General features: G+C 34.8%; 3 protein-coding genes and 4 pseudogenes across 3 annotated transcripts; 5 read left to right on the plus strand and 2 right to left on the minus strand.

Annotated features, from left to right (window-relative positions):
• Positions 1-196: 196 nt before the first annotated feature.
• On the minus strand, positions 197-2,072 carry LOC113656438 (aerolysin-like protein). The gene is made up of 2 exons (XM_047803747.1): positions 1,993-2,072; positions 197-1,420 (listed from the first exon to the last, which is right to left on the minus strand). The coding sequence occupies exon 2, from the start codon at positions 1,397-1,399 to the stop codon at positions 446-448; it is 954 nt and encodes a 317-aa protein (XP_047659703.1). The 5' UTR covers positions 1,400-1,420; positions 1,993-2,072; the 3' UTR covers positions 197-445.
• A 1,314-nt stretch (positions 2,073-3,386) lies between these two features.
• LOC113656416 lies at positions 3,387-4,978 on the plus strand (annotated as a pseudogene).
• A 1,233-nt stretch (positions 4,979-6,211) lies between these two features.
• Positions 6,212-8,090, minus strand: LOC113656415 (aerolysin-like protein). Its single transcript, XM_027167684.2, has 2 exons — positions 8,008-8,090; positions 6,212-7,435 (listed from the first exon to the last, which is right to left on the minus strand). The coding sequence occupies exon 2, from the start codon at positions 7,412-7,414 to the stop codon at positions 6,461-6,463; it is 954 nt and encodes a 317-aa protein (XP_027023485.2). The 5' UTR covers positions 7,415-7,435; positions 8,008-8,090; the 3' UTR covers positions 6,212-6,460.
• A 1,312-nt stretch (positions 8,091-9,402) lies between these two features.
• On the plus strand, positions 9,403-11,016 carry LOC113656417 (annotated as a pseudogene).
• Positions 11,017-14,701: 3,685 nt separating this feature from the next.
• LOC113656528 lies at positions 14,702-16,255 on the plus strand (annotated as a pseudogene).
• A 3,437-nt stretch (positions 16,256-19,692) lies between these two features.
• On the plus strand, positions 19,693-21,360 carry LOC113656543 (annotated as a pseudogene).
• A 2,524-nt stretch (positions 21,361-23,884) lies between these two features.
• On the plus strand, positions 23,885-25,524 carry LOC113656535 (transcription factor HES-5-like). The gene is made up of 2 exons (XM_027167831.2): positions 23,885-24,133; positions 24,240-25,524. The coding sequence occupies exons 1-2, from the start codon at positions 23,885-23,887 to the stop codon at positions 24,666-24,668; spliced, it is 678 nt and encodes a 225-aa protein (XP_027023632.2). The 3' UTR covers positions 24,669-25,524.
• The last annotated feature ends 1,448 nt before the right edge of the window (positions 25,525-26,972 follow it).

Raw genomic sequence — 26,972 nt, forward strand, 5'->3', positions numbered from 1 at the left:
ACAGAGTAAATCACTCCTAAAAATTTAGCTTTATCATAATTAGATTCTCCACCTTATTTGTTGGGTTTGACTAATTAATGGGTTTAATATATGACTGACTCAAAAGTATCCAACATAAAAGCCCTGGGTACTAAAACAAACACTTTTATAGAGGTAACCTATGTGAATGAGACACAATACAATAAACACTGCCATATACAAATCAAAAGGTTCATTTATTTAACTGAAAACTTTACACATTAAAAAGAAGCTGAAGAATAATTTCCGTGTCAGTAAATTAACAACAAAACGATAAAAAAAAACAATACTCAATATGCAATGAGATATGTTAAAACATATGAAATATTCAATTGTTCTATTAATTTCTCAGGATGTTTCTTAAAAAATCATTTGACAATCAAAAAAATGTGCATCTGCACCAAGCCAATTTCTGATACTGGAGCATTTACTTTCTTTTTCCAGATTCATTCACAACAATTTTTGCATCAGTGTAAGTGACACCTTTGTAGGTTCCACTGGTTTTAAACTCCAGCACACTGCCATTGTAGCAGGTAATCTGGACTGTTCCAGTGTAGGGGAGATCAACTGTAGCCCGACCAATAGTGATGTCCACATCCATGGTTTTCCCTGAAGGGACTTTAACAGGAAACGAGATCAGCTCAGTTTTCTCCTCAGTGTTCTCTAAACCATACGAGCTCTCGGTTCCCACTGTGATACTAAATCCAGCTGTAACTTCCACAACCTCTGGAACTCCTGCCCTCACTTCCATTTTAAATGAGGTTTCCATCTTGTTGGTAACGGACCAGGATGACTTTCTGGTGACTGTTTTGGAGGATTCTACTTTATATTCTTGAGTTTCAGTAGTATTATTATGGTATGTTGTGGATTTGATTTCCTCAACAGCCACATTAGGTATCACACTGTGAAGTGTGGGATACTGAACATTTGTTAACTTTGTAGACTTGATGGTGTTGATGAATTTAAAGCATAAGCTATCAATATCTGCACCAGCACGTCCTCCGATTCCCATGCAGATCCCAGAACCCACATCAATTGGATATTCTTTTTTCAGCCCCCATTCTGTCATCTGTGCAAAGAACTCTCTGGACTTATTTGTCTTGAATTTGATGGCACCCAGACGTGTTCCAGCTCCATTTCCCCAAAGTGAGAGGGACTTGACTTGCTCGTCATCTTCAAAGGTAAATTCTGAATACTTCCCATCAGAGGTACCAAATTGCCTGGACCGGCCATCAGTTAGCCAAGCCTTGATTCCTCTTATCTGCCAGCCACCAGCCCACACCCAGATCTGTTTTAGTGTGGCTCCATTTCCAATACCATTAAAATCAAATTCACTTCCTCCTTGCCCTCCAATTCTAAGGACTGGTGCCAAGTATGACATGATAATGCACTTAGTGTGTACCTTCAAATGACAAAAACATATTAGGTTTAATATGTTAAAATAAACATTAGACATTTCAGTGTCAGTAAAACACATACCATACACTATTACTACAGCCAATGGTTCATTAATATTTATAGGGTAACATTTTACATCAAGGTTCTTTAAACAATATTATTTATCACATTAAAGTTGTACTAACATGGTATCTATTATTGATGATTGATGATCAATGATTGTAACATCAGTGAGTAAATTGGAGCCCATAATGAATAGTTTTTAACTGGCAAAATACAAAACAGAGGCTGAAGCGAGATCCATTATTTAGACCTTCGACCAGTCTAACAAATATAACAACCTCCTCCACAAGAAAAACCTCCCAAAAAAACAAGCAAACAAAAAAAAAAAGCAAAAAATAACTAATGAGGTATATAAGATTATTTAAAAGAATCATAATGCAATGCATTAATTCACATAATAACATATATAATCTCTATTCCTTCTGTAAAGATTAAAAATAATTCCAACATAAATGATTTCAACATAAAGCATAAATTCAATAAAATATGATCAAGAATAGCAGCCATACTTACAAAAGATGCTGTCTGTGGCAGGTAGAAAGAGTTGACTTCCTTTAAGAGTTCTGATAAGAATGCAAGTTTAATGGATGTAACAGAAGGGCTTTAATGTGTTATTTATACTAGATAAAAAGGGTGGGGTTGAATTTCGGAAAGTTTGTTCATTGGAACATGTCAAACATTTACTTGAATAAATTATTAACAGCTCTGATTTTTGTCTATAATATAAATGCTGCAACAATAGAAACATGCTTCTACTTCTACTTCTGCTTGAGCTGCTTTAACTTTAATTGTGAGTTTAGGAATAGGAACTAAAAAATACCAATTAATAATATCAGAATGCTAAACCCTACTGGCTCTTAATGATTCGATCTAATGAAACTGAACACATTTTGCTTGACATGCTGGACCGTGTCACATTAAACAACCATGTATTTTGGTTATTATTTGTATCAAGGCATGTATGCATCCATTAAAAAGGACTAATTGCTGAAGACTATTTGTAAAAGTGGTTTTGTTTTCTTCAAAAAAACACAACACAACAAACAACACTAAGTATTATGAGTGTGTGATTTTCAGATACTTGTAGAGATAGAGGTAATATAATATACTATAATGACATGGATAATGCTAGCAACATGTTAAGACTTTTCCCTCCAGATGGTCAGTGACATAACGTTTCAATTCACCAGTCAGTGTTGAGTCACCAGTTAAGGTCCTGTCAGGTCTCTAAAGCTTTAGTCTCCATTGATCTCAGTACAGAGGACTCAGTGTGTGAAACTCACACTGATTGACAAAGCCATGACACAAGACACAAGTGTTGCATCTGGACTGTTTGCTTACAAATAATATTATTTAAAATTATATCACTCAAATATGGACTTAGCTGTATTATATATTGCAATACTTCAATTCATATCAATAAAATTGGTAAAACCTCTAAATGTTTATCAAAATTTCCATGATAAACTGTAAAGACACTTGGCTTGACCAGAGTCCTGTATTTAAATCTGTGTTTTATATTTGTTTTTGGTAATGTTTATAATCCAGGGTAAATGGATCAGCTTATTCAAGCTGTGACTATACACGTGTGATCAGTGATGATGAGCGTGTGCTTTGTAAGTGACGTTGATCCCAACATCAGGCAGCAGATCTGCTCTCTTTACAGGGTCACCACTTTCCCAGGTTCACACAATCATCTCTACGAGTCCATCTCCATTCCCCCCCCCCCCCCACCTGCTCCCCTGAGACAAGGATATTGTCCTCTGGTAGAAGAACACTGAGCATGTGGCAGCCCAACATTCCTCATTGTGTGTCCAAGCTCTCCCATTGGCTCCAAACTGTGAGAAACTCCAACAAGCCCAAGACACACACATTCATATGGAGATTTGGGAGTATAAATAGAGGAGATGCAGCCATTACAAATCAGACTCACTCTACACAGAGAGATCTACAGCACAGAGACACAGCCATGGCACCAACCATCACTTCAGCAATGAACATCTCAAATGAGCAGCTACCTCTGAACAACAAGGTAAATTAAGAACCTGCTTCATTTAAATGTTTATAATGACCTGCTTTCTACTCAGTAACTCTTTATAGTTCAAGACGACTAAATGTTCTCTTTTTGTTATTTCCAGCTGAGGAAGCCAATGGTGGAGAAGATGCGCAGAGATCGTATCAACAGCAGCATTGAGCAGCTGAAGTCTCTCCTGGCTTCAGAGTTTCTCAACCAGCAGCCCGACTCCAAACTGGAGAAAGGAGATATCCTGGAGATGACAGTCAACATGACAGACAACAACAGCAACAGCAGCAGCCTGTATTCTCAACCAGCTCAGCAGCTGTCAATCAAGGCTTCTCCAGATGTGTCTATGACATTGTCCACTTCCTGTCCAAAGAAGTGGTGAGGACACAGAGCCAGAGAAAACTGCTGAACCACTTCCAGAACCTGCCATCTTCAGATGAGAACAGGAGGGAAAGTGTTCTGGACTGTCAATCATCAAATCATCTGTATATTACACACTACTGCTGCTGTATATTGTACAAAAGCATAATATTGCACAATATTGCTATTTGCACTCCCACACTCTATGTACATAGCCGATCGCTCATATTCTATATTCAGATTTTATATATTTTATTCATTCTATATTCATATCTTATACTCATCCTGTTTATATTGTATCCATATTGTTTATATTGTCTAAATGACAAACAGCCCCTGAGGGTCTTTTCTACAATTCCCATTAGCATGTGAATAGGCACACTTCTATTGTTTCTGAGCTTGTCTTTCAATAGTCAGAGTGTGGGAAAGCTCAGGAAGGAAGAGTCACAGTCAATCCGAAGCTCCACCAGCCACAGGGATACTTTGGGTGCACACAGGGGAGTAGACACGCTTATGGATATGAGGGTGAACTCTAACACACAGTTCGTTGACATCATTAGCATAATTTGGTATTGGTATCTAGATCGGCACTTCATAAAGTGCCTCACTTGGAAATATGCACACTTCTAGCTAGTACTTAAGGAATTTTTAATAATTATGATGGTTGATTATTTACTAATAAATCATCCAAAGATGATGTGTCAGTAGGTAATGAAGAAAATCATTAGTACAGTTGATTATTGTATTGTTTCCACATATCATCTTGACCCAGGCTTAAACAAGAACTTGTGAAAGGTTTATGCATAGCTTTTTTTCTACATTTTTGTATACATTCATAAATTTATATTAATTAAAACCATTTAAAAAAGGCATGTGTTGAATATGTTGAAATAGGTGTGTTGTCACACGTGTGATCAGTAATGATGAGCGTGTGCTCTGTCAGTGACGTTGATCCCAACATCAGGCAGCAGATCTGCTCTCTTTACAGGGTCACCACTTTCCCAAATTCACATATTGTTCTCTATGAGTCCATCTCCTTCACCCCACCCCTCCACCTGCCTCCCTGAGACATGGATATTGTCCTCTGCTAGAAGAACATTGAACATGTGGCAGCCCTACATTTCTCACTGTGTGTTCAGTGACATTATGTGATTGCAATGCTTTTCACATATTGCTTGACAATACTACGGAATATAAACATGGCAAATGAGATGTGTTTAATGTTACAAATACTTTTTTTTTTAATCTCCTGGAAAGTGTAAGAATATTGTGACTGTATATAAAATAATATAATAGTGGTAACTAAAAGTTGAACTATCTATGTTCATGGTTTCTTCTAATTTTTTTGTTCTTAAATAGCTCAGGAGGTGTCCAGGCTTAGGTTCCATCTTTCACCTTTTTTGCTCGTAAGGTATAGCTTAGAAACCATTCGTGACCTTTTTATGAGTCAAGGTCACAGCAGGGACACCTGCACAAGAATCATTATACACTCATCTCTATGGTCTATACCAACAAAGTCATTTTTCTTCACCTGAAGTAGCAACAAGATTATGTATAGCCTTAATACTATCACTGTTGACCCATGTTGACCAATCTTGCATTAAAAGATCAGTCACAGTATTAATGTAGATAGGTCTGTTTCTTCTCTTTAAAGTGAGTTTAAAGTTTTATTTTGTGTCACCTAATGACAATGCTCATATACATAGACATCCTTTATTAACCAAATGCTTTACAAATACAAAAAACTCTATTGTCCTTATCAATGAACTCGTAATGGTATGATATTTTTCACCTAGATATTTTCTCCCTAGCTATTGTAATCCATGACCCTTAGGTGACCTACATCTCACTGTGTCATATCAATTATGTCATACCTCGGGCACTTCAATTTTTTATCTTTATCTCATTGATTCTTATCTCTTTTTAGTAAGCTTATCTGCTCTTCTTGAGAAGTAGGCTATTCATATTTATGATGGCAAATAAACTAATCTTTCTGCTCTTCTGGTAAATCTGTTAATGAAGATTTACTCAATTGTATATTACCAAAATGAAACATACTTTCTGCATGGACGTTACTTAAAGATGTTTACAATGCAGTTATGTTATTTGGTGATCGACTAATACTCAAGGTTTGAAAAGTTGGCATGTCAATGAACAGAGTAAATCACTCCTAAAAATGTAGCTTTATCATAATTAGATTCTCCACCTTATTTGTTGGGTTTGACTAATTAATGGGTTTAATATATGACTGACTCAAAAGTATCCAACATAAAGCGCAGGGTACTAAAACAAACACTTTTATAGAGGTAACCTATGTGAATGAGACACAATACAATAAACACTGCTATATACAAATCAAAAGGTTCATTTATTTAACTGAAAACTTTACACATTAAAAAGAAGCTGAAGAATAATTTCCGTGTCAGTAAATTAACAACAAAACGATCAGAAAAATCAATACTCAATATGCAGTGAGATATGTTAAAACATATGAAATATTCAATTGTTCTATTAATTTCTCAGGATGTTTCTTAAAAAATCATTTGACAATCAAAAAAATGTGCATCTGCACCAAGCCAATTTCTGATACTGGAGCATTTACTTTCTTTTTCCAGATTCATTCACAACAATTTTTGCATCAGTGTAAGTGACACCTTTGTAGGTTCCACTGGTTTTAAACTCCAGCACACTGCCATTGTAGCAGGTAATCTGGACTGTTCCAGTGTAGGGGAGATCAACTGTAGCCCGGCCAATAGTGATGTCCACATCCATGGTTTTCCCTGAAGGGACTTTAACAGGAAACGAGAACAGCTCAGTTTTCTCCTCAGTGTTCTCTAAACCATACGAGCTCTCGGTTCCCACTGTGATACTAAATCCAGCTGTAACTTCCACAACCTCTGGAACTCCTGCCCTCACTTCCATTTTAAATGAGGTTTCCATCTTGTTGGTAACGGACCAGGATGACTTTCTGGTGACTGTTTTGGAGGATTCTACTTTATATTCTTGAGTTTCAGTAGTATTATTATGGTATGTTGTGGATTTGATTTCCTCAACAGCCACATTAGGTATCACACTGTGAAGTGTGGGATACTGAACATTTGTTAACTTTGTAGACTTGATGGTGTTGATGAATTTAAAGCATAAGCTATCAATATCTGCACCAGCACGTCCTCCGATTCCCATGCAGATCCCAGAACCCACATCAATTGGATATTCTTTTTTCAGCCCCCATTCTGTCATCTGTGCAAAGAACTCTCTGGACTTATTTGTCTTGAATTTGATGGCACCCAGACGTGTTCCAGCTCCATTTCCCCAAAGTGAGAGGGACTTGACTTGCTCGTCATCTTCAAAGGTAAATTCTGAATACTTCCCATCAGAGGTACCAAATTGCCTGGACCGGCCATCAGTTAGCCAAGCCTTGATTCCTCTTATCTGCCAGCCACCAGCCCACACCCAGATCTGTTTTAGTGTGGCTCCATTTCCAATACCATTAAAATCAAATTCACTTCCTCCTTGCCCTCCAATTCTAAGGACTGGTGCCAAGTATGACATGATAATGCACTTAGTGTGTACCTTCAAATGACAAAAACATATTAGGTTTAATATGTTAAAATAAACATTAGACATTTCAGTGTCAGTAAAACACATACCATACACTATTACTACAGCCAATGGTTCATTAATATTTATAGGGTAACATTTTACATCAAGGTTCTTTAAACAATATTATTTAACACATTAAAGTTGTACTAACATGGTATCTATTATTGATGATTGATGATCAATGATTGTAACATCAGTGAGTAAATTGGAGCCCATAATGAATAGTTTTTAACTGGCAAAATACAAAACAGAGGCTGAAGCGAGATCCATTATTTAGACCTTCGACCAGTCTAACAAATATAACAACCTCCTCCACAAGAAAAACCTCCCAAAAAAACAAGCAAACAAAAAAAAAAAGCAAAAAATAACTAATGAGGTAAATAAGATTATTTAAAAGAATCATAATGCAATGCATTAATTCACATAATAACATATATAATCTCTATTCCTTCTGTAAAGATTAAAAATAATTCCAACATAAATGATTTCAACATAAAGCATAAATTCAATAAAATATGATCAAGAATAGCAGCCATACTTACAAAAGATGCTGTCCGTGGCAGGTAGAAAGAGTTGACTTCCTTATAAGAGTTCTGATAAGAATGCAAGTTTAATGGATGTAACAGAAGGGCTTTAATGTGTTATTTATACTAGATAAAAAGGGTGGGGTTGAATTTCGGAAAGTTTGTTCATTGGAACATGTCAAACATTTACTTGAATAAATTATTAACAGCTCCGATTGGTGTCTATAATATAAATGCTGCAACAATAGAAACATGCTTCTACTTCTACTTCTGCTTGAGCTGCTTTAACTTTAATTGTGAGTTTAGGAATAGGAACTAAAAAATACCAATTAATAATATCAGAATGCTAAACCCTACTGGCTCTTAATGATTCGATCTAATGAAACTGAACACATTTTGCTTGACATGCTGGACCGTGTCACATTAAACAACCATGTATTTTGGTTATTATTTGTATCAAGGCATGTATGCATCCATTAAAAAGGACTAATTGCTGAAGACTATTTGTAAAAGTGGTTTTGTTTTCTTCAAAAAAACACAACACAACAAAACAACACTAAGTATTATGAGTGTGTGATTTTCAGATACTTGTAGAGATAGAGGTAATATAATATACTATAATGACATGGATAATGCTAGCAACATGTTAAGACTTTTCCCTCCAGATGGTCAGTGACATAACGTTTCAATTCACCAGTCAGTGTTGAGTCACCAGTTAAGGTCCTGTCAGGTCTCTAAAGCTTTAGTCTCCATTGATCTCAGTACAGAGGACTCAGTGTGTGAAACTCACACTGATTGACAAAGCCATGACACAAGACACAAGTGTTGCATCTGGACTGTTTGCTTACAAATAATATTATTTAAAATTATATCACTCAAATATGGACTTAGCTGTATTATATATTGCAATACTTCAATTCATATCAATAAAATTGGTAAAACCTCTAAATGTTTATCAAAATTTCCATGATAAACTGTAAAGATACTTGGCTTGACCAGAGTCCTGTATTTAAATCTGTGTTTTATATTTGTTTTCGGTAATGTTTATAATCCAGGGTAAATGGATCAGCTTATTCAAGCTGTGACTACACACGTGTGATCAGTGATGATGAGCGTGTGCTTTGTAAGTGACGTTGATCCCAACATCAGGCAGCAGATCTGCTCTCTTTACAGGGTCACCACTTTCCCAGGTTCACACAATCATCTCTACGAGTCCATCTCCATCACCCCACCCCCCCACCTGCTCCCCTGAGACAAGGATATTGTCCTCTGCTAGAAGAACACTGAGCATGTGGCAGTTCAACATTCCTCATTGTGTGTCCAAGCTCTCCCATTGGCTCCAAACTGTGAGAAACTCCAACAAGCCCAAGACACACACATTCATATGGAGATTTGGGAGTATAAATAGAGGAGATGCAGCCAGTACAAATCAGACTCACTCTACACAGAGAGATCTACAGCACAGAGACACAGCCATGGCACCAACCATCACTTCAGCAATGAACATCTCAAATGAGCAGCTACCTCTGAACAACAAGGTAAATTAAGAACCTGCTTCATTTCAATGTTTATAATGACCTGCTTTCTACTCAGTAACTCTTTATAGTTCAAGACGACTAAATGTTCTCTTTTTGTTATTTTCAGCTGAGGAAGCCGATGGTGGAGAAGATGCGCAGAGATCGTATCAACAGCAGCATTGAGCAGCTGAAGTCTCTCCTGGCTTCAGAGTTTCTCAACCAGCAGCCAGACTCCAAATTGGAGAAAGGAGATATCCTGGAGATGACAGTCAGCTTCCTGAGACAACAACAGCAACAGCAGCAGCCTGGATTCTCAACCAGCTCAGCAGCTGTCAATCAAGGCTTCTCCAGATGTGTCCATGACATTGTCCACTTCCTGTCCAAAGAAGAGGTGAGGACACAGAGCCAGAGAAAACTGCTGAACCACTTCCAGAACCTGCAGCCATCTTCAGATGAGAACAGGAGGGAAAGTGTTCTGGCTCAGCTGAGCTCTACAGAGCAGCAGATCATCAGCAAAGAGAAGACTTCAGTTAAGAGCTCCCTCTGGAGGCCCTGGTAAAGACAAGATCAAAGCTAAAAACACAAGTCTATGTGGACTATATGTGGATTATATAACTAAATCTAATTATCATCTTTTTGTGATAGACCTATATCTTTCTGTCAGCATCTGAATATTGACAATGTATGTTTATGCTAAACTTAAAAATAATACTGATAAACTCATTTCAATTATGAAACGTCCTTTACTAGTTGCTATTTCCATTTTAGGAAAAAACACTGTATGTATTATTCTATATTAGCTCTAACATTTGTATTATCTTTGTGATTTCACCAAATTATGAGGGTTTTTTTGTGATCATGTTGGATAATGTTTTACAGAATTAGTGCCCAATTATAGTGTGAAACACACATGCTATGTACATTATGGTTAAATACACTACATTTATATAGTGAACTATAAAGTATATAAGCATTAAATGCCTTTTGTGAAAGTGATCACATTCTGATTAATACATAATTATTATGTTTTTAAATTTCAGTTTATTTGAAATGTGTTTAATTTCATCAATATGTTACATGTTGATTATTCATCTTTTTTTCTCATTTGCTTTGAGAAGTTTTATGTTTTTACCTTAATCAAGGTTTATTTTGTACCTTTTGTGTGGTACTTTTAATGATGAAACATCCATTTTACCCTTGACAGTATCTGTTGAAACAATTTATGTTTAATTCACATTTATTATTTCTTTTGAGAATTTTTTTATTATTATTATTTAACAGATTTTAGCTGTTGGAAAAGTTTTGTGTGTCTTTTGTAAAGACAAGCTGTTTAAACTCTGCTCTATTATGAGCAGCATGTGTTGAAGAATTCTTCAAGTGACTGTTGTGATATATTATCTCAAACACAAAAGTGCTCCAGAAATAAAAAAAACATTTAAGGTGCTAAAGTTTCTTCTGTCTGATGAGTTTTGTCGTGTCATATCTAATACTTTACATCAGATGTTTGCATGAGCGTAAATCCCCCCCATCCGATTGTTGTCCCCCCCATCCGAGGATTGTCCACCCCAAAAAAAACAAAAATGTAAAAAATATCGCACTCTCTATTGTGAAAAATATATGTATGTATACCTAAATAATTGTGTAAGTGGGAAAAAAAACGCAAAAAATGCATTTAGAAACAGTTGAGTCCCCCCTCCCATTCCTCACAGTGGTTTGATCCACTCCTTGCTTTCCCAGTTCATCTCACCTGCTCTGCACACACGAGTCAGGTGTGTGACTGGGGTTCAATTAATGTTAAACTCCATTAAATAGGGTATTTTATTCACTTTAAATAAAACGATTCTCTTTAAAGTTGATGCAGACACATTCATAAATTAGTTGCAGCAAAAATGCTGATTACCTATGTAATTTTCCATGAATCTGCTATATTAGCGATTAAAATATTACTTATCTAGTTAACGTTAGCTTGTTTACAATAGCTTGTTGCATAGTGCACTGTAACTAACACGCCAAAACTGTTTCCCATGCATTGTTTTATTTGGGACGACTTGGCATAATGTTAACTTAACATTAACGGCCACAATTAGCATATTGTTTAGCTGTGCATACTAAATGAGCAGTGTGCTACGTCCTAACTGACCTCACTGTATTTTTTTTGTATAATCAATTTCTATTGTTATGAAGTGTCTTAATTGATTTAAAAAAATATTAAACCTTTTTTAACTCCTTGTTTTTATTGTTGCGATTATTTTTTATGATAGTTTTACTTTCTTTATGTAAAGCACTTTGAATTACCATTGTGTATGAAATGTGCTACAGTATAAATAAACGTGCCTCACCTTGCAGTGTCTATAGACTAGATAAAATGACGGAGAAAAGGAAAATATGAAACTTAGAAAAACTTTGCTACAAAAATATTGATAAAAGCAAAGTTTTTCACTGTGGCGACATGTCTTTATAAGTACAATTTGACTGTATTATTTGTGTCCCCCTTCAAAAATTGCTCATGAGAAATTTTATATTTATTGCCCCCCCCCCCACTGTTAAATGATATGTACACCCATGTCAGAGTGTAAAACAACAAACAGATAAGAATCTAAGAGTTTGTGATCATTAATGTCCTGAACTCCACCAGCTTCTGAGTATTTCGATGCACACAGTGAAAGCAGAGACACTTATAGAAGTGAGGGTGAACTTCATCACACAATTTTAATGATACACTATAATTAGCATAATCATGGACCTGTAAACACAAACAGTGTTTCTTACACACTCACAAAGAGAATGTTTATTTTAGATAATGATACAGATAGAAGAAAATAGTTATAATAATGTTACTGATGATTGTGATAAGAATAATGATGTTCAACACAAAGGTAGATCAGAGATGTTTGCTGTAGTTAAATATATTGACCTTATATATATAAACACAAATGATAACATTAATCCATTTTAGGCCTCAATTATAAAGATCTCTACTGAAGATATTTTGAGCACTTCTCACATATTCTCGAGTTTATTATTATTATTATTATTATTATTATTATTATTATTATTATTATTATTATTATTAATAATTTGTTTTTGTAGTGTGATTTTGATGGCAGAGGTTTAATGCATGTCATGATTTTTAAAATTAACATCTACATATTTAATTTATGTTCTAATTAAAATTGCAAGTGTAAACAGAACAGAGCATCTCTTTTGCTCACTGTGTTCAGTTTTCTGCTCTCTGTTTTTTTATTAAAATAAACACTTCTACTGTAGGCTTTAGATTAGATTAGATTCTACAAATTCATACAACAATTTTTGAATGATTAAGCTTAAAGTTTTTAAGAATTATATTGTATACAGTCTTCTGCACTCACTCAGATGTTTCAATAATTATAAAAATAATGCAGAGGTTAATTTGACAAAATGAACATATTCATAAATATTTATAAAATTCAATTCAAAATGTAGAGATTAAAGTTAAATAATGAAAATAAATTATATTAAAACATTACATAAAAGAAAAATAAAATGTGAATATTAACAAGAAATCTCAGCCAATAAGGATCTTTCCCTCCATATGGTGAGTGACGTCAGACTCGGTGTGTTTAGTCATCAGTAAAAGTTCATTCAGGACTCTGAAGCTTTTGTACTCCATTGATCTCAGCACAGAGGACTCAGTGTGGGAAACTCAGACAAGCTCTAAACTCACACTGACTGACAAAGACATGACAGGAGACACATCTGTTACATCTGGAGTCCTGATAGTGACAGACAAAAAGACTCAGAATGCAAGTTTAGGCATAAAATATATCGGTTTCAGTATTTTTATAAACAAATACCATCCAGTAAAATTATTTTCAGTGTAAATTTAAAATAAATCAAGTCAACAAAATGAACTACAACAACAGTAAAATAATTTCCCTAAAACATTTGTTAATGGATAAAAATGTACAGTCATTGTTCTATTATGAGTTGATATTTTTACATAATATGATTTTTAAAAAAATGTAGATTATCACTTACTCAATTTTTGATATTAAATAAAATCTAAATTTTAAATTATTGTCGGTGGAAGACGCATCTTAAAAAAAAATAAAACCAAAATATTTTTATTAAAAATAAATGAAAAAATTATATATAAAAAAGAATACATAAATGTGAAGATGATAAAACTGACAAACATCTGTTTCCTGATGATTTTTAGGATATCATCAAAAGATTTATGTGTCAAATGAAATTCAATAGTCTAGTTTTGAAATATGAAATCTGAGATAAAGTTAGAAATAAAGATTTCTAAAGTGTCATGTTCCTAAAACCTGTTGATAAGAAATGACAGGAAAAAAGAAGTGTAGAGCCCTCAGGGGCAATAGAGGAGTAAATGCCAATTCTATTCTAACGATTAGCCTGAAAGATAAATTAGCATGTGAACAGGCACACTTCTATTGTTTCTGACTCAGTCTTTCAATAGTCAAAGTGTGGGAAAGCTCAGGAGAGAAGAGTCACAGTCTACCGTCATTAACATCCTAAACTCCACCACCCACTGGATATTTGGGTTTACACAAGGGAGTAGACACACTTATGGATATGAAGGTGAATTTTACCACACAGCTATCCTGGTGACATCATAAACACTGTATAAAGATATGGAGTGCATAAGAAAGTAAGAAGAAGTAAACATAATGTAGCCAGTGATGCAGGATTGAGTAAAGATAATATTACTGTAAAGCTCATCATTGTTGTTAGCATCATGGTTTAACACAAAACTTGTAGTAATTATCAACAACCAGTATTTTTAGATATATGTATATTGAACAGAAGAATATAAATAAAAAAATAACAGCATACTGTATATCTGATAATATGCTTTTAAAATGTGTCATCTCCATACGTGTGATGATGAGCATGTGCTCTGTCAGTGACGTTGATCCCAACATCAGGCAGCAGATCTGCTCTCTTTAGGGGGTCACCACTTTCCCAGATTCACACAATCATTTCTACGAGTCCATCCCCATCACCCCACTCCTCCACCTGCTCCCCTGAGACATGAATATTGTCCTCTGCTAGAAGAACAAAGAGCATGTGGCAGCCCTATAGTCCTCATTGTGTGTCCAAGCTCTCCCATTGGCTCCAAACTGTGAGAAACTCCAACAAGCCCAAGACACACACATTCATATGGAGATTTGGCAGTATAAATAGAGGAGATGCAGCCAGTACAAATCAGACTCACTCTACACAGAGAGATCTACAGCACAGAAACACAGCCATGGCACCAACCATCACTTCAGCAATGAACATCTCAAACGAGCAGCTACCTCTGAACAACAAGGTAAATTAAGAACCTGCTTCATTTCAATGTTTATAATTTATAATGACCTGCTTTCTACTCAAAAACTCTTTATATTTCAAGACGACTAAATTTTCTGTCATTGTTTTTTCCAGCTGAGGAAGCCAATAGTGGAGAAGATGCACAGAGATTGTATCAACAGCAGCATTGAGCAGCTGAAGTCTCTCCTGGCTGCAGAGTTCCTCAACCAGCAGCCCGACTCCAAACTGGAGAAAGGAGATATCCTGGAGATGACAATCATCTTCCTGAAACAACAACGGCAGTAGCAGCCTGCAGTCTCCTCCAGCTATGCAGCTGTCAATCAAGGCTTCTCCAGATGTGTCCATGAGGCTGTCCACTTCCTGTCCAAAGAAGTGGTGAGGACACAGAGCCAGAGAAAACTGCTGAACCACTTCCAGAACCTGCAGCCATCTTCAGATGAGAACAGGAGGGAAAGTGTTCTGGCTCAGCTGAGCTCTACAGAGCAGCAGTTCATCAGCAAAGAGAAGACATCAGTTAAGAGCTCCCTCTGGAGACACTGGTAAAGACAAGATCAAGACTCAAAGCTGAAAACACAAGTCTATGTGGACTTTTTATTTTTTTATTTCAGGTTCTGTGTGAACAGGATTATATTGTTAAAATTTAACATCTTATTGTTGTCTGATGTCAATAGACTTATACCTACGTCTAGAAATCTAAGACTTGTACTTACCTTTCTACATTGAGAAAGATTCTTTGTGAAGATGCTGGTAGAATTCAGTTAGGAGCAACATCAAGATCTACAGTCTTGACAATGCATGTTTATGTTAAACATGAATAATATTGATGAACTGTTTTCAGTTTTTAGAAAAACAAGTATTGTTCTCTATAAGAACTAAGAATTTTTATTACCTTTTTTTATTTGATCATGTTGGATAATATTTTATAGAACTGGTGCCCAGTTATAATGTGAAATGTACATTGTGGTTAAATACACTACATTTATATAGTGAACTATAAAGTATATAAGCATTAAATGCCTTCTGTGAAGGTGATCACATTCTGATTAATACAGAATTATTACGATTTAAATTTCAGTTTATTTGAAATGTGTTTAATTTCATCAATATGTTACATGATGATTATTCATCTATTTTTCTCATTTGCTTTGAGAAGATTTATTTTGTACCTTTTGTGTGGTACAGTTAATGATGAAACATCCATTTTACCCTTGAGAGTATCTGTTGAGACACTTTATATTTATTATTTTTTTTGAGAAATATTACTTTTATTATTTAACAGATTTTAGCTGTTGGAAAAGTTTTGTGTGTTTTTTGTAAAGACAAGCTGTTTAAACTCTGCTCTATTATGAGCAGCGTGTGTTGAAGAATTCTTCAAGTGACTGTTGTGATATATTATCACATATTATCTTGCCTTAACTCGAACACAAAAGTGCCCCAGAAAGAAAAAAATAATAAAAACATGTCTAAAGTACTTTCTTGTTTGTGATGTTTTGTCATTAAACCATAATACAGAATAAATGTGGACAGTACATGAAATGCATGAGGAAAATATGTAGTAATGAAAATTAAAATCTGCATGTTAGCTGATAACAGATTTTAATTGTTTAAAATAGTTTCCATGTTTTTTGTAAAGACAAGCAAGTTTAAACTCTGCTCTATTATGAGCACCGTGTGTGTTGAAGGACTTTTAAAGTGAAAGTTTTGATTTAACATTTTTTTTAACTATAAGAATGTTGTTCACATATACTGAACTAAAAAAGTCATTAAATCTAAAAGACTTGTTTTTCTCAGTGCAATTTTCATGCAAAAACACTGTATCTCATTACATAATTCTTTTGAATAATCATTTTAACATATGTTCAAACCCACAGCTTTCCTACTCATTGTAGAGAAAGTTCTGGATGTTTTAAAAGTATCAAGTCCACATTGCCTAAACTTTAGTGTTCCTTTTATGCAGATTATAGACTTTTCAGCACACTTGTAAAGAAACCTGTCAGGATCTGTTTATCCACAGATTCATTAGCATCTGAATGGACACACTTCTATTGTCCAGCTCTTCGTTTCAATGGGAAAAGTGTGCGAAAGCACGGGAGAGCAGAATCACACTGTGTACCATGCATTGCGCAAATTTTGATCTTTCACCTGACATGTTATTGATGTTTTTTAAAGCTTTCCTCGCTTTTTTGTCCAAAATTAACTAAGGTTAACGTTCTTAAAAAAAAACATTTTAAGAGATTAAATTAATTTTTTATGATGATATGCACTTTTTTATGATGGAATTTTACTTACATGATCATGTACAATGTGTGATTTTTCTATAAGGGTTTCTAAATGAAGTGCTATCAAGTTAGTATAGTCTGTCAACTTGGAAAGATTTTATAGCGACACGTTCAGACTTGCCTCAGACAGATGGTGAGTGACGTCAGACTCTGTGTGTTTTGTCATCAATAAAGGTTCATTCAGGACCCTGAAGCTTTTGTATGCCATTGATCTCAGCACAGAGGACTCAGTGTGGGAAACTCAGACAAGCTCTAAACTCACACTGACTGACAAAGACATGGCACGAGACACATCTGTTATGTCCAAACTGCTGGTTTAAGACCTGATACCCTTAACTTAGTAATAACTCAAATACTTTGTGTAATAATTACATGCATTGTGTCATCAAACACATCAGATTTTAGCAAAGAAATTGGTAGTACAATATAGTGCTTTGGTATAATATATAGAGCTTTATCATATTGCATTAGAGATGGTCAGATTGGACAGACATTGGTCAAATAACATTTGCTGTAAATTACCTAGAATGTTTCAGCTTTTTTTATTTTTACTGTTAGTAATTTAATTAATTAATTTGATAAATTCCTTCAATTAAAATAGGAAACAGTGTATTGGAAATGGAAGTTTTTAAACATAATTCATGATTTGTTAGAAGAAGGAGTCTTCAAAAGCTCATTCCTGACTGAAAAATATAACTTTTGAGAGTATTGTTCTTAAGCCTTGGTAGACAGTACAGGATATTACAAGTAAATTTACAGGTTATGAAATAATTCAGAGATCATGTTAGACACCAGCTAGGACTAATACAAATTAATGAATGCTAGAAATGTAATATCTGTACTGGTACAATTCTTTTGCATATAATATGAGATTGTATCTTGGTCTAATCTTTCTGCCTAAATATTTTGTAACACTAGAGGAATACTTAAAGACACCCGTGCTGAAGTGTCCACAATATTGTCTATCAGGGGACAAGAGAAAATAACTAAAGTTTATGTTTTGCTGCAGCAGGCTTTTACTAATGTGGCTGAATAATATGGATTCTTTAATATCGAAGAATCAGTATCAATATTTTTTAATAAAAATACTGATCATGAATTCCTGATTGAAAACTGACCCCCTAATCAATAATATAAATAGTAACTGAAGGTGTAACGTCTTTCACGTCAAATGGTAAGTGATGAGGTTTTTTAATAAAACCACAAGCAGTGTTTTAATGGAACTAGTGATCTATTCAGGACTAAAGCTTTTGCACTACATTGATCTCAGCACATAGGATTCAGTGTGGGAAACTCAGACACACTTGTTCTCCATGTTGGCAAACATTTTCAAGCCATGAAGTACATCTGTTACACAAAGATCTCCATCAGAAACAGAATACAAGACTTATTGTTTTATTTTCACATCAGAATATAGTGCTATATAAAATACATAATACTTTACATGAACTTTTAAAACTTGCAAAATCGCACAATAGACCTGATTAATTCTGATTTCTTATTGATTAGAAGATGTTGAGCATTTTTTGTATCAGACGTTCTCACAGTAGTGTCATACATTATACAGAAATATTAACACACACCCTTTTATAAAGGATTAATAAAGATCATTGATGGACCCAAAATGTGAGCAAACATTAAAACTCAGAATCTGTTTCAAAAATTGGTTCAACAATTCCTCAATTTAGACTGTTCCCTTATTTAGGGTATTTAAGTATCTTTCACCCTGTCACTTCTCTAAATGACAAACAGCCCCTGAGGGTCTTTTCTACAAGACCCATTAGCATGTGAATAGGCACACTTCTATTGTTTCTCAGCTTGTCTTTCAATAGTCAGAGTGTGGGAAAGCTCAGGAAGGAAGAGTCACAGTCAATCCGAAACTCCACAAGCCACAGGGATATTTTGTGTGCACACAGGGGAGTAGACACGCTTATGGATATGAGGGTGAACTTTAACAAACAGTTTGTTGACATTATTAGCATAATTTGCAATTGGTATCTAAATCAGCACGTCATAAAGAGCATCACTTGGGAATAGGCACACTTCTAGTTATTTTAAATAATGATCCAGTCACAAGGGAAATAGAACTTAAGGAATTTTATTAATTATGATGGTTGATCATTTACTAACAAGGGATCCAAAGATGATGTGTCAGGAGGTAATGAAGAAAATCATTAGTACAGTTAATGACTGTATTGTTACCATATAATATAGTGATATTATTTATTGATTATTATAGTATATTGAATCATCTTGACCCAGGCTTAAACAACGACTTGTGAATGTTTATACATAGCTGATGAGCTGTATTTTCCTTTTTTCTTCATCGTTATATATTAAGAATTGTATACTAATAAACACCAAAAACATTTGTTGAAGCTGTTGAAGTAGGTGTGGTGTCACACGTGTGATCAGTAATGATGATATCAGAATCTCAGTGACGTTGATCCCAACATCAGGCAGCAGATCTGCTCTCTTTCCAGGGTCACCACTTTCCCAGGTTCAAACAGTGTTCTCTATGAGTCCATCACCCCTCCACCTGCTCCCCTGAGACAAGGATATTGTCCTCTGCTAGAAGAACACTGAGCATGTGGCAGCCCTACATTCCTCATTGTGTGTCCAAGTTCTCCCATTGGCTCCAAACTGTGAGAAACTCCAACAAGCCCAAGACCCACACATTCATATGGAGATTTGGGAGTATAAATAGAGGAGATGCAGCCAGTACAAATCAGACTCACTCTACACAGAGAGATCTACAGCACAGAAACACAGCCATGGCACCAACCATCACTTCAGCAATGAACATCTCAAACGAGCAGCTACCTCTGAACAACAAGGTAAATTAAGAACCTGCTTCATTTCAATGTTTATAATGACCTGCTTTCTACTCAATAACTCTTTATAATTCAAAATGACTAAATATTCTCTCTTTAATATTTCCAGCTGAAGAAGCTGATGGTGGAGAAGATGCGCAGAGATTGTATCAACAGCAGCATTGAGCAGCTGAAATCTCCAGCAGCCCGACTCCATCCTGGAGATGACAGTCAGCTTTCTGAGACGACAGCAGCAGCAGCAGCAGCCTGCATTGTCCTCCAGCTCAGCAGCTGTCAATCAAGGCTTCTCCAGATGTGTCCATGACATTATCCACTTCCTGTCCAAAGATGAGGTGAAGACACAGAGCCAGAGAAAACTGCTGAACCACTTCCAGAACCTGCAGCCATCTTCAAACAAGAACAGGAGGGAAAGTGTTCTGGCTCAGCTGAGCTCTACAGAGCAGCAGATCATCAGCAAAGAGAAGACTTCAGTTAAGAGCTCCCTCTGGAGGCCCTGGTAAAGACAAGATCAAGACTCAAAGCTGAAAACGCAAGTCTATGTGGACTTGAGGATTATATAACTGAATCTAATTATCATCTTTTTGGTGATAGACCTATATCTTTCTACTTTGTGAAAGATTATTAATGGAGAAGTTGATAGAATCCTGTCAGGATCTGAAGTATTGACAATGTATGTTTATACTAAACTTAAATAATACTGATAAACTGTTTTCAATTATGAAACGTCCTTTACTATTTGTGATTTCCATTTTAGGAAAAAAAACTGTATGTATTATTCTATATGAGCTCTAACATTTGTATTATCTTTGTGATTTCCCAAAACTTTGATGATATTTGATCATGTTTGATCACATTTTACAGAATTGGTGCCTAATTATAGTGTGAAACACACATGCTATGTACATTATGGTAAAATACACTACATTTATATAGTGAACTATAAAGTATATAAGCATTAAATGCCTTTTGTGAAGGTGATCACATTCTGATTAATACAGAATTATTATGTTTTTAAATTTCAGTTTATTTGAAATGTGTTTAATTTCATCAATATGTTACATGTTGATTATTCATCTTTTTTTCTCATTTGCTTTGAGAAGTTTTATGTTTTTACCTTAATCAAGGTTTATTTTGTACCTTTTGTGTGGTACTTTTAATGATGAAACATCCATTTTACCCTTGACAGTATCTGTTGAGACACTTTATGGTTAATTCCCATTTATTATTTCTTTTCAGAAATAATATTTTTATTATTTAACAGATTTTAACTGTTTGTGTGTCTTTTGTAAAGACAAGCTGTTTAAACTCTGCTCTATTATGAGCAGCATGTGTTAAAGAATTCTTCAAGTGACTGTTGTGATATATTATCACATATTATCTTGCTTTAACTTGAACACAAAAGTACCCCAGAAAGAAACAATAAAATCATGTCTAAACTACTTTCTTCTGTGTGATGAATTTTGTTGTGTCATATATAATACTTTACATCAGATGTTTGGATGTCTTTTTATGGTGAGAGTGCAGAACAACAAACAGATAAGAATCTAAGAGTTTGTGATCATTAATGTCCTGAACTCCACCTGCTGCTGAGTATTTTGATGCACACAGTGAAAGCAGAGACACTTATAGAAATGAGGGTGAACTTCATCACACAATTTTAATGATACACTATAATTAGCATAATCATGGACCTGTAAACACAAAGAGTGTTTCTTACACACTCACAAAGAGAATGTTTATTTTAGATAACGATACAGATAGAAGAAAATAGTTATAATAATGTTACTGATGATTGTGATAAGAATAATAATGTTCAACACAAAGGTAGATCAGAGATGTTTGCTGTAGTTAAATATATTGACCTCATATATAAACATAAATTATAACATTAATCCATTTTAGGCCTCAACTATAAAGATCTCGACTGAAGACATTTTGAGTGCTTCTCACATATTCTTGAGTTTATTTTTATTATTAATTTGTTTTTGTAGTGTGATATTGTTGGCAGAATTTTAATTCATGATTATTAAAAATAACATCTACATTTTTAATTTATGTTCTAATTAAAATTGCAAGTGTAAACAGAACAGCAGCATTTAAGCTCAGGTTAAAATAAATACCTCTACTGTAACATGTAGGAGCATTTAGTAAAAGAAATTAGATTAGATTCTACAAACAAATTCAGACGACAATTGCTGAATCATTAATGTTAAAGTTTGCAGATATTTTTTAAGAATTATTTCGTATGCAGTCTTCAAACCTGACTCAGATGTTCAAATAATTATAAAAATAATGCATAGGTTAATTTGAGAAAATTAACATATTTATAAATATGAATAAAATTCGATTCAAAATGTAGAGATTAAAGTGAGACAATGAAAATAAATTATATTAAAACATTACATTAAAATAGAAATCTCAGCCAAAATTAAATCTCAGCCAATAAGGATCTTTCCCTTCATATGGTGAGTGACGTCAGACTCGGTGTGTTTAGTCATCAGTAAAAGTTCATTCAGGACTCTGAAGCTTTTGTACTCCATTGATCTCAGCACAGAGGACTCAGTGTGGGAAACTCAGACAAGCTCTAAACTCACACTGACTGACAAAGACATGACAGGAGACACATCTGTTACATCTGGAGTCCTGATAGTGACAGACAAAAAGACTCAGAATGCAAGTTTAGGCATAAAATATATCGGTTTCAGTATTTTTATAAACACATACCATCCAGTAAAATTATTTTCAGTGTAAATTTAAAATAAATCAAGTCAACAATATGAACTACAACAACAGTGAAATTAATTTCCCTAAAACATTTGTTAATGGATAAAAATGTACAGTCATTGTTCTATTATGAGTGAAATCCTTACATAATGTAATGAAAAAAAAATAAAACAATGTCAGAAAAAAATCAAACCAAATGATTTTTATTAAAAAATGAATTAAAAAATTTCTATAAAAAATACACAAATGTGAAGATAATATAACTGACAAACATCTGTTTCCTGATTATTTTTTAGGATATCATCAAAAGATGTTCAGCTTTGTGTGTCAAATGAGATTAATTAGTTTAGTTTTGAAATATGAAATTTGAGATAAAGTTAGAAATAAAGATTTCTAAAGTGTCATGTTCCTAAAACCTGTTGATACGTAATGACAGAAAATATGTTACACCTTGTAATGAAAGTAATATATTATGTCTGTGCAGGAAGAAGGGTAGAGCCCTCAGGGGCAATAGAGGAGCAAATGCCCCTTCTATTCTAACGATTAGCCTGAAAGATAAATTAGCATGTGAACAGGCACACTTCTATTGTTTCTGACTCAGTCTTTCAATAGTCAAAGTGTGGGAAAGCTCAGGAGAGAAGAGTCACAGTCTACCGTCATTAACATCCTAAACTCCACCACCCACTGGATATTTGGGTTCACACAAGGGAGTAGACACACTTATGGATATGAAGGTTAATTTTTCTATACAGTAAAATGCACACTGATATGTGCAGCAGAACGCAATAAAACCAGTTAAAGATAATGTAGAAAAAGATGCAGCCAAAAGTAAAGATCATAATGTTTGTTGAGTAAAAGCTCATCATTGTTCTTAAGATCAAGATTTACCAGGAATTCTGGGTTAACAATTAACATCCACTGATCATTTCTGGATGTGCAGTATGAGGATTTTAAAAATGAAACATCAGAATTGACCTGAACATATTACACAACACATATCCTGTGATATCCCATTAAAATAAATGTCATCTCCACACGTGTGTGCAGTAATGATGAGCGTGTGCTCTGTCAGTGACGTTGATCCCAACATCAGGCAGCAGATCTGCTCTCTTTCCAGGGTCACCACTTTCCCAGGTTCACACAGTGTACTCTATGAGTCCATCACCCCTCCACCTGCTACCCTGAGACATGGATATTGTCCTCTGCTAGAAGAACACTGAGCATGTGGCAGCCCTACAGTCCTCATTGTGTGTCCAAGCTCTCCCATTGGCTCCAAACTGTGAGAAACTCCAACAAGCCAAAGATCCACACATTCATATGGAGATTTGGCAGTATAAATAGAGGAGATGCAGACAGTACAAATCAGACTCAATCTACACAGAGAGATCTACAGCACAGAGACACAGCCATGGCACCAACCATCACTTCAGCAATGAACATCTCAAACGAGCAGCTACCTCTGAACAACAAGGTAAATTAAGAACCTGCTTCATTTCAATGTTTATAATGACCTGCTTTCTACTCAGTAACTCTTTATATTTCAAGACGACTAAATGTTCTGTCTTTGTTATTTCCAGCTAAGGAAGCCGATGGTGGAGAAGATGCGCAGAGATCGTATCAACAGCAGCATTGAGCAGCTGAAGTCTCTCCTGGCTCCAGAGTTCCTCAACCAGCAGCCTGACTCCAAACTGGATAAAGGAGATATCCTGGAGATGACAGTCAGCTTCCTGAGACAACAACAGCAGCAGCATCCTGCATTCTCTTCCAGCTCAGCAGCTGTCAATCAAGGCTTCTCCAAATGTGTCCATGACATTGTCCACTTCCTGTCCAAAGATGAGCTGAGAACACAGAGCCAGAGAAAACTGCTGAACCACTTCCAGAACCTGCAGCCATCTTCAGACGAGAACAGGAGGGAAAGTGTTCTGGCTCAGCTGAGCTCTACAGAGCAGCAGATCATCAGCAAAGAGAAGACTTCAGTTAAGAGCTTCCTCTGGAGGCCCTTGTAAACACAAGATCTAGACTCAAAGCACAAGTTTATGTGGACTTTTTATGTTTTTCCTTCAACTTCTGCATGAGCAGGATTTTAACTGAATCTAATTATCATCTTTTTGGTGATAGGCCTATATCTTTCTATTTTGTGAAAGATTATTAATGGAGAAGTTGATAGAATCCTGTCAGGATCTACAGTATTGACAATGTATGTTTATGCTAAACTTAAATAATACTGATAAACTGTTTTCAATTATGAAACGTCCTTTGCTGTTTGTGATTTCCTTTTTAGGAAAAAACACTGTATGTATTATTCTATATTAGCTCTAACATTTGTATTATCTTTGTGATTTCACAAAATTATGATTATATTTGATCATGTTTGATTACATTTTACAGAATTGGTGCCCAATTAATGCCTTCTGTGAAGGTGATCACATTCTGATTAATACAGAATTATTATGTTTTTAAATTTCAGTTTATTTGAAATGTGTTTAATTTCATCAATATCTTACATATTGATTATTCATTGTTTTTTCTCACTTGCCTTGAGAAGTTTTATGTTTTTACCTTAACCAAGGTTTATTTTGTACCTTTTGTGTGGTACTGTTAATGATGAAACATCCATTTTACCCTTGACAGTATCTGATGAGACTCTTTATGTTTAATTCACATTTATTATTTCTTTTGAGAAATATATATTTTTTTTTATTTAACAGATTTTAGCTGTTGGAAAAGTTTTGTGTGTCTTTTGTAAAGACAAGCTGTTTAAACTCTGCTCTATTATGAGCAGCGTGTGTTGAAGAATTCTTCAAGTGACTGTTGTGATATATTATCACATATTATCTTGCCTTAACTCGAACACAAAAGTGCCCCAGAAAGAAAAAAAATAAAAACATGTTTAAAGTACTTTCTTGTTCGTGATGAGTTTGTCATTAAACCATAATACAGAATAAATGAGGACAGTACATGAAATACATAAGGGAAATATGTAGTAATGATAATTCAAATATGCATGTTAATGTCTTTTATTTGGAAGAGTGTAAAGCTGCATATCTTATTGTTGAAAAACTATATTTGGAATTAATGTGTCCAGGATCAGCCCCTAAAAGGTACCATGAAATCCCAACAAGAACATTGCTGCAATCTGCAAACGAACTGGACAAATAATAATAGTGAAATAAGTAATAACATTAGAAAAACATGAATATGCGAATATAACGAATCAAAATATACAATGAGATTAAAATGGCATAACAGCAGTGTGGCAAACAAAATTAAGAAAAAATCAGAATTCAGAGTTGTTTGAAGGCACTGCACCATTAAGAAATTTAAAAACTTGTTAAACGAAAATATATTAAATTCTAAAGGAAACAGGAATTGATTGACAAGATGGTGGGAGCTGTAATATGATTTTTTAAGTTTATATTAATAAAGAGAACTGATAGTGTGGATTGTTATAATGGTGGAATTATTTTAGTCCATAAGACAATTGTTTACTCAATTTATTCAGAATGTTGGAAAAATAGTGACTCCACATTGAATAAGATGCAGTGTTTATGGCTTTCAGCACACTTGTGAGGAAACCTGTCAGGATCTTGTTCCCCAGAGAGTCATTAGTATCTGAATGGACACACTTCTATTGTCCAGGGCTTCATCTCAATCGGAAAAGTGTGGGAGAGCTCAGGAGAGCAGAATCACATTCCTTAATGGTGTCAGAATGCTAAACCTGGCTGGCCCCTAACTGTCTGACAATTGAATAAATCGGACCCCTGGTTCAGCAGCTTCAAATTCAACAATGTCTATCTGATAATAAAAAAAATATGTATATTTAATTTATTTATTTTTTCTTTAAATAAAGGTTATTATAAAAAAAAACTTTAAAAATGGTAAGCATGCAATTTATACCTAATAGAAGTACATAAATATGGCAGGAAGAAGGTAATGTTAAGACTTTTCCCTCCAGATGGTGAGTGACATCATTTTACAATCCACCACTCATGTTTAGTCATCAGTAAAGACTTATTCAGGTCTCTAAAGCTTTTGTACTCCATTGATTTCGGCACAGAGGACTGAGTGTGGGAAACTCTGACAAGCTCTGTACTCTAAGTAAAGTAATTCCTATTCAGGAGCAAAAGAATTATAAATAACATGAAAGTATGCAGAAGGCATTTGTTAGGTTTATTTTTATATTTACATATTTAATGGAAATAGTCTCTGCTGGAAGTGCATTAATAACAGGTGACAAAGTGATAATTAAAGTTGTGCATGTGTGAGCGGTGATGATGATCCCAACATCAGGCAGCAGATCTGATCTCTTT

This window comes from Tachysurus fulvidraco, chromosome 2, assembly GCF_022655615.1.
Source record: "Tachysurus fulvidraco isolate hzauxx_2018 chromosome 2, HZAU_PFXX_2.0, whole genome shotgun sequence".
Lineage (NCBI taxonomy): Eukaryota > Metazoa > Chordata > Actinopteri > Siluriformes > Bagridae > Tachysurus > Tachysurus fulvidraco.

Bases quoted from the DNA above. Each gene is read 5' to 3' on its own strand.
- LOC113656438 (XM_047803747.1), bottom strand. From the start codon at position 1,399: ATGTCATACTTGGCACCAGTCCTTAGAATTGGAGGGCAAGGAGGAAGT.
- LOC113656535 (XM_027167831.2), top strand. From the start codon at position 23,885: ATGTGGCAGCCCTACAGTCCTCATTGTGTGTCCAAGCTCTCCCATTGG. The intron at 24,134-24,239 runs GTAAATTAAGAA...TGTTATTTCCAG, and splicing joins AGCTACCTCTGAACAACAAG to CTAAGGAAGCCGATGGTGGA.
- LOC113656415 (XM_027167684.2), bottom strand. From the start codon at position 7,414: ATGTCATACTTGGCACCAGTCCTTAGAATTGGAGGGCAAGGAGGAAGT.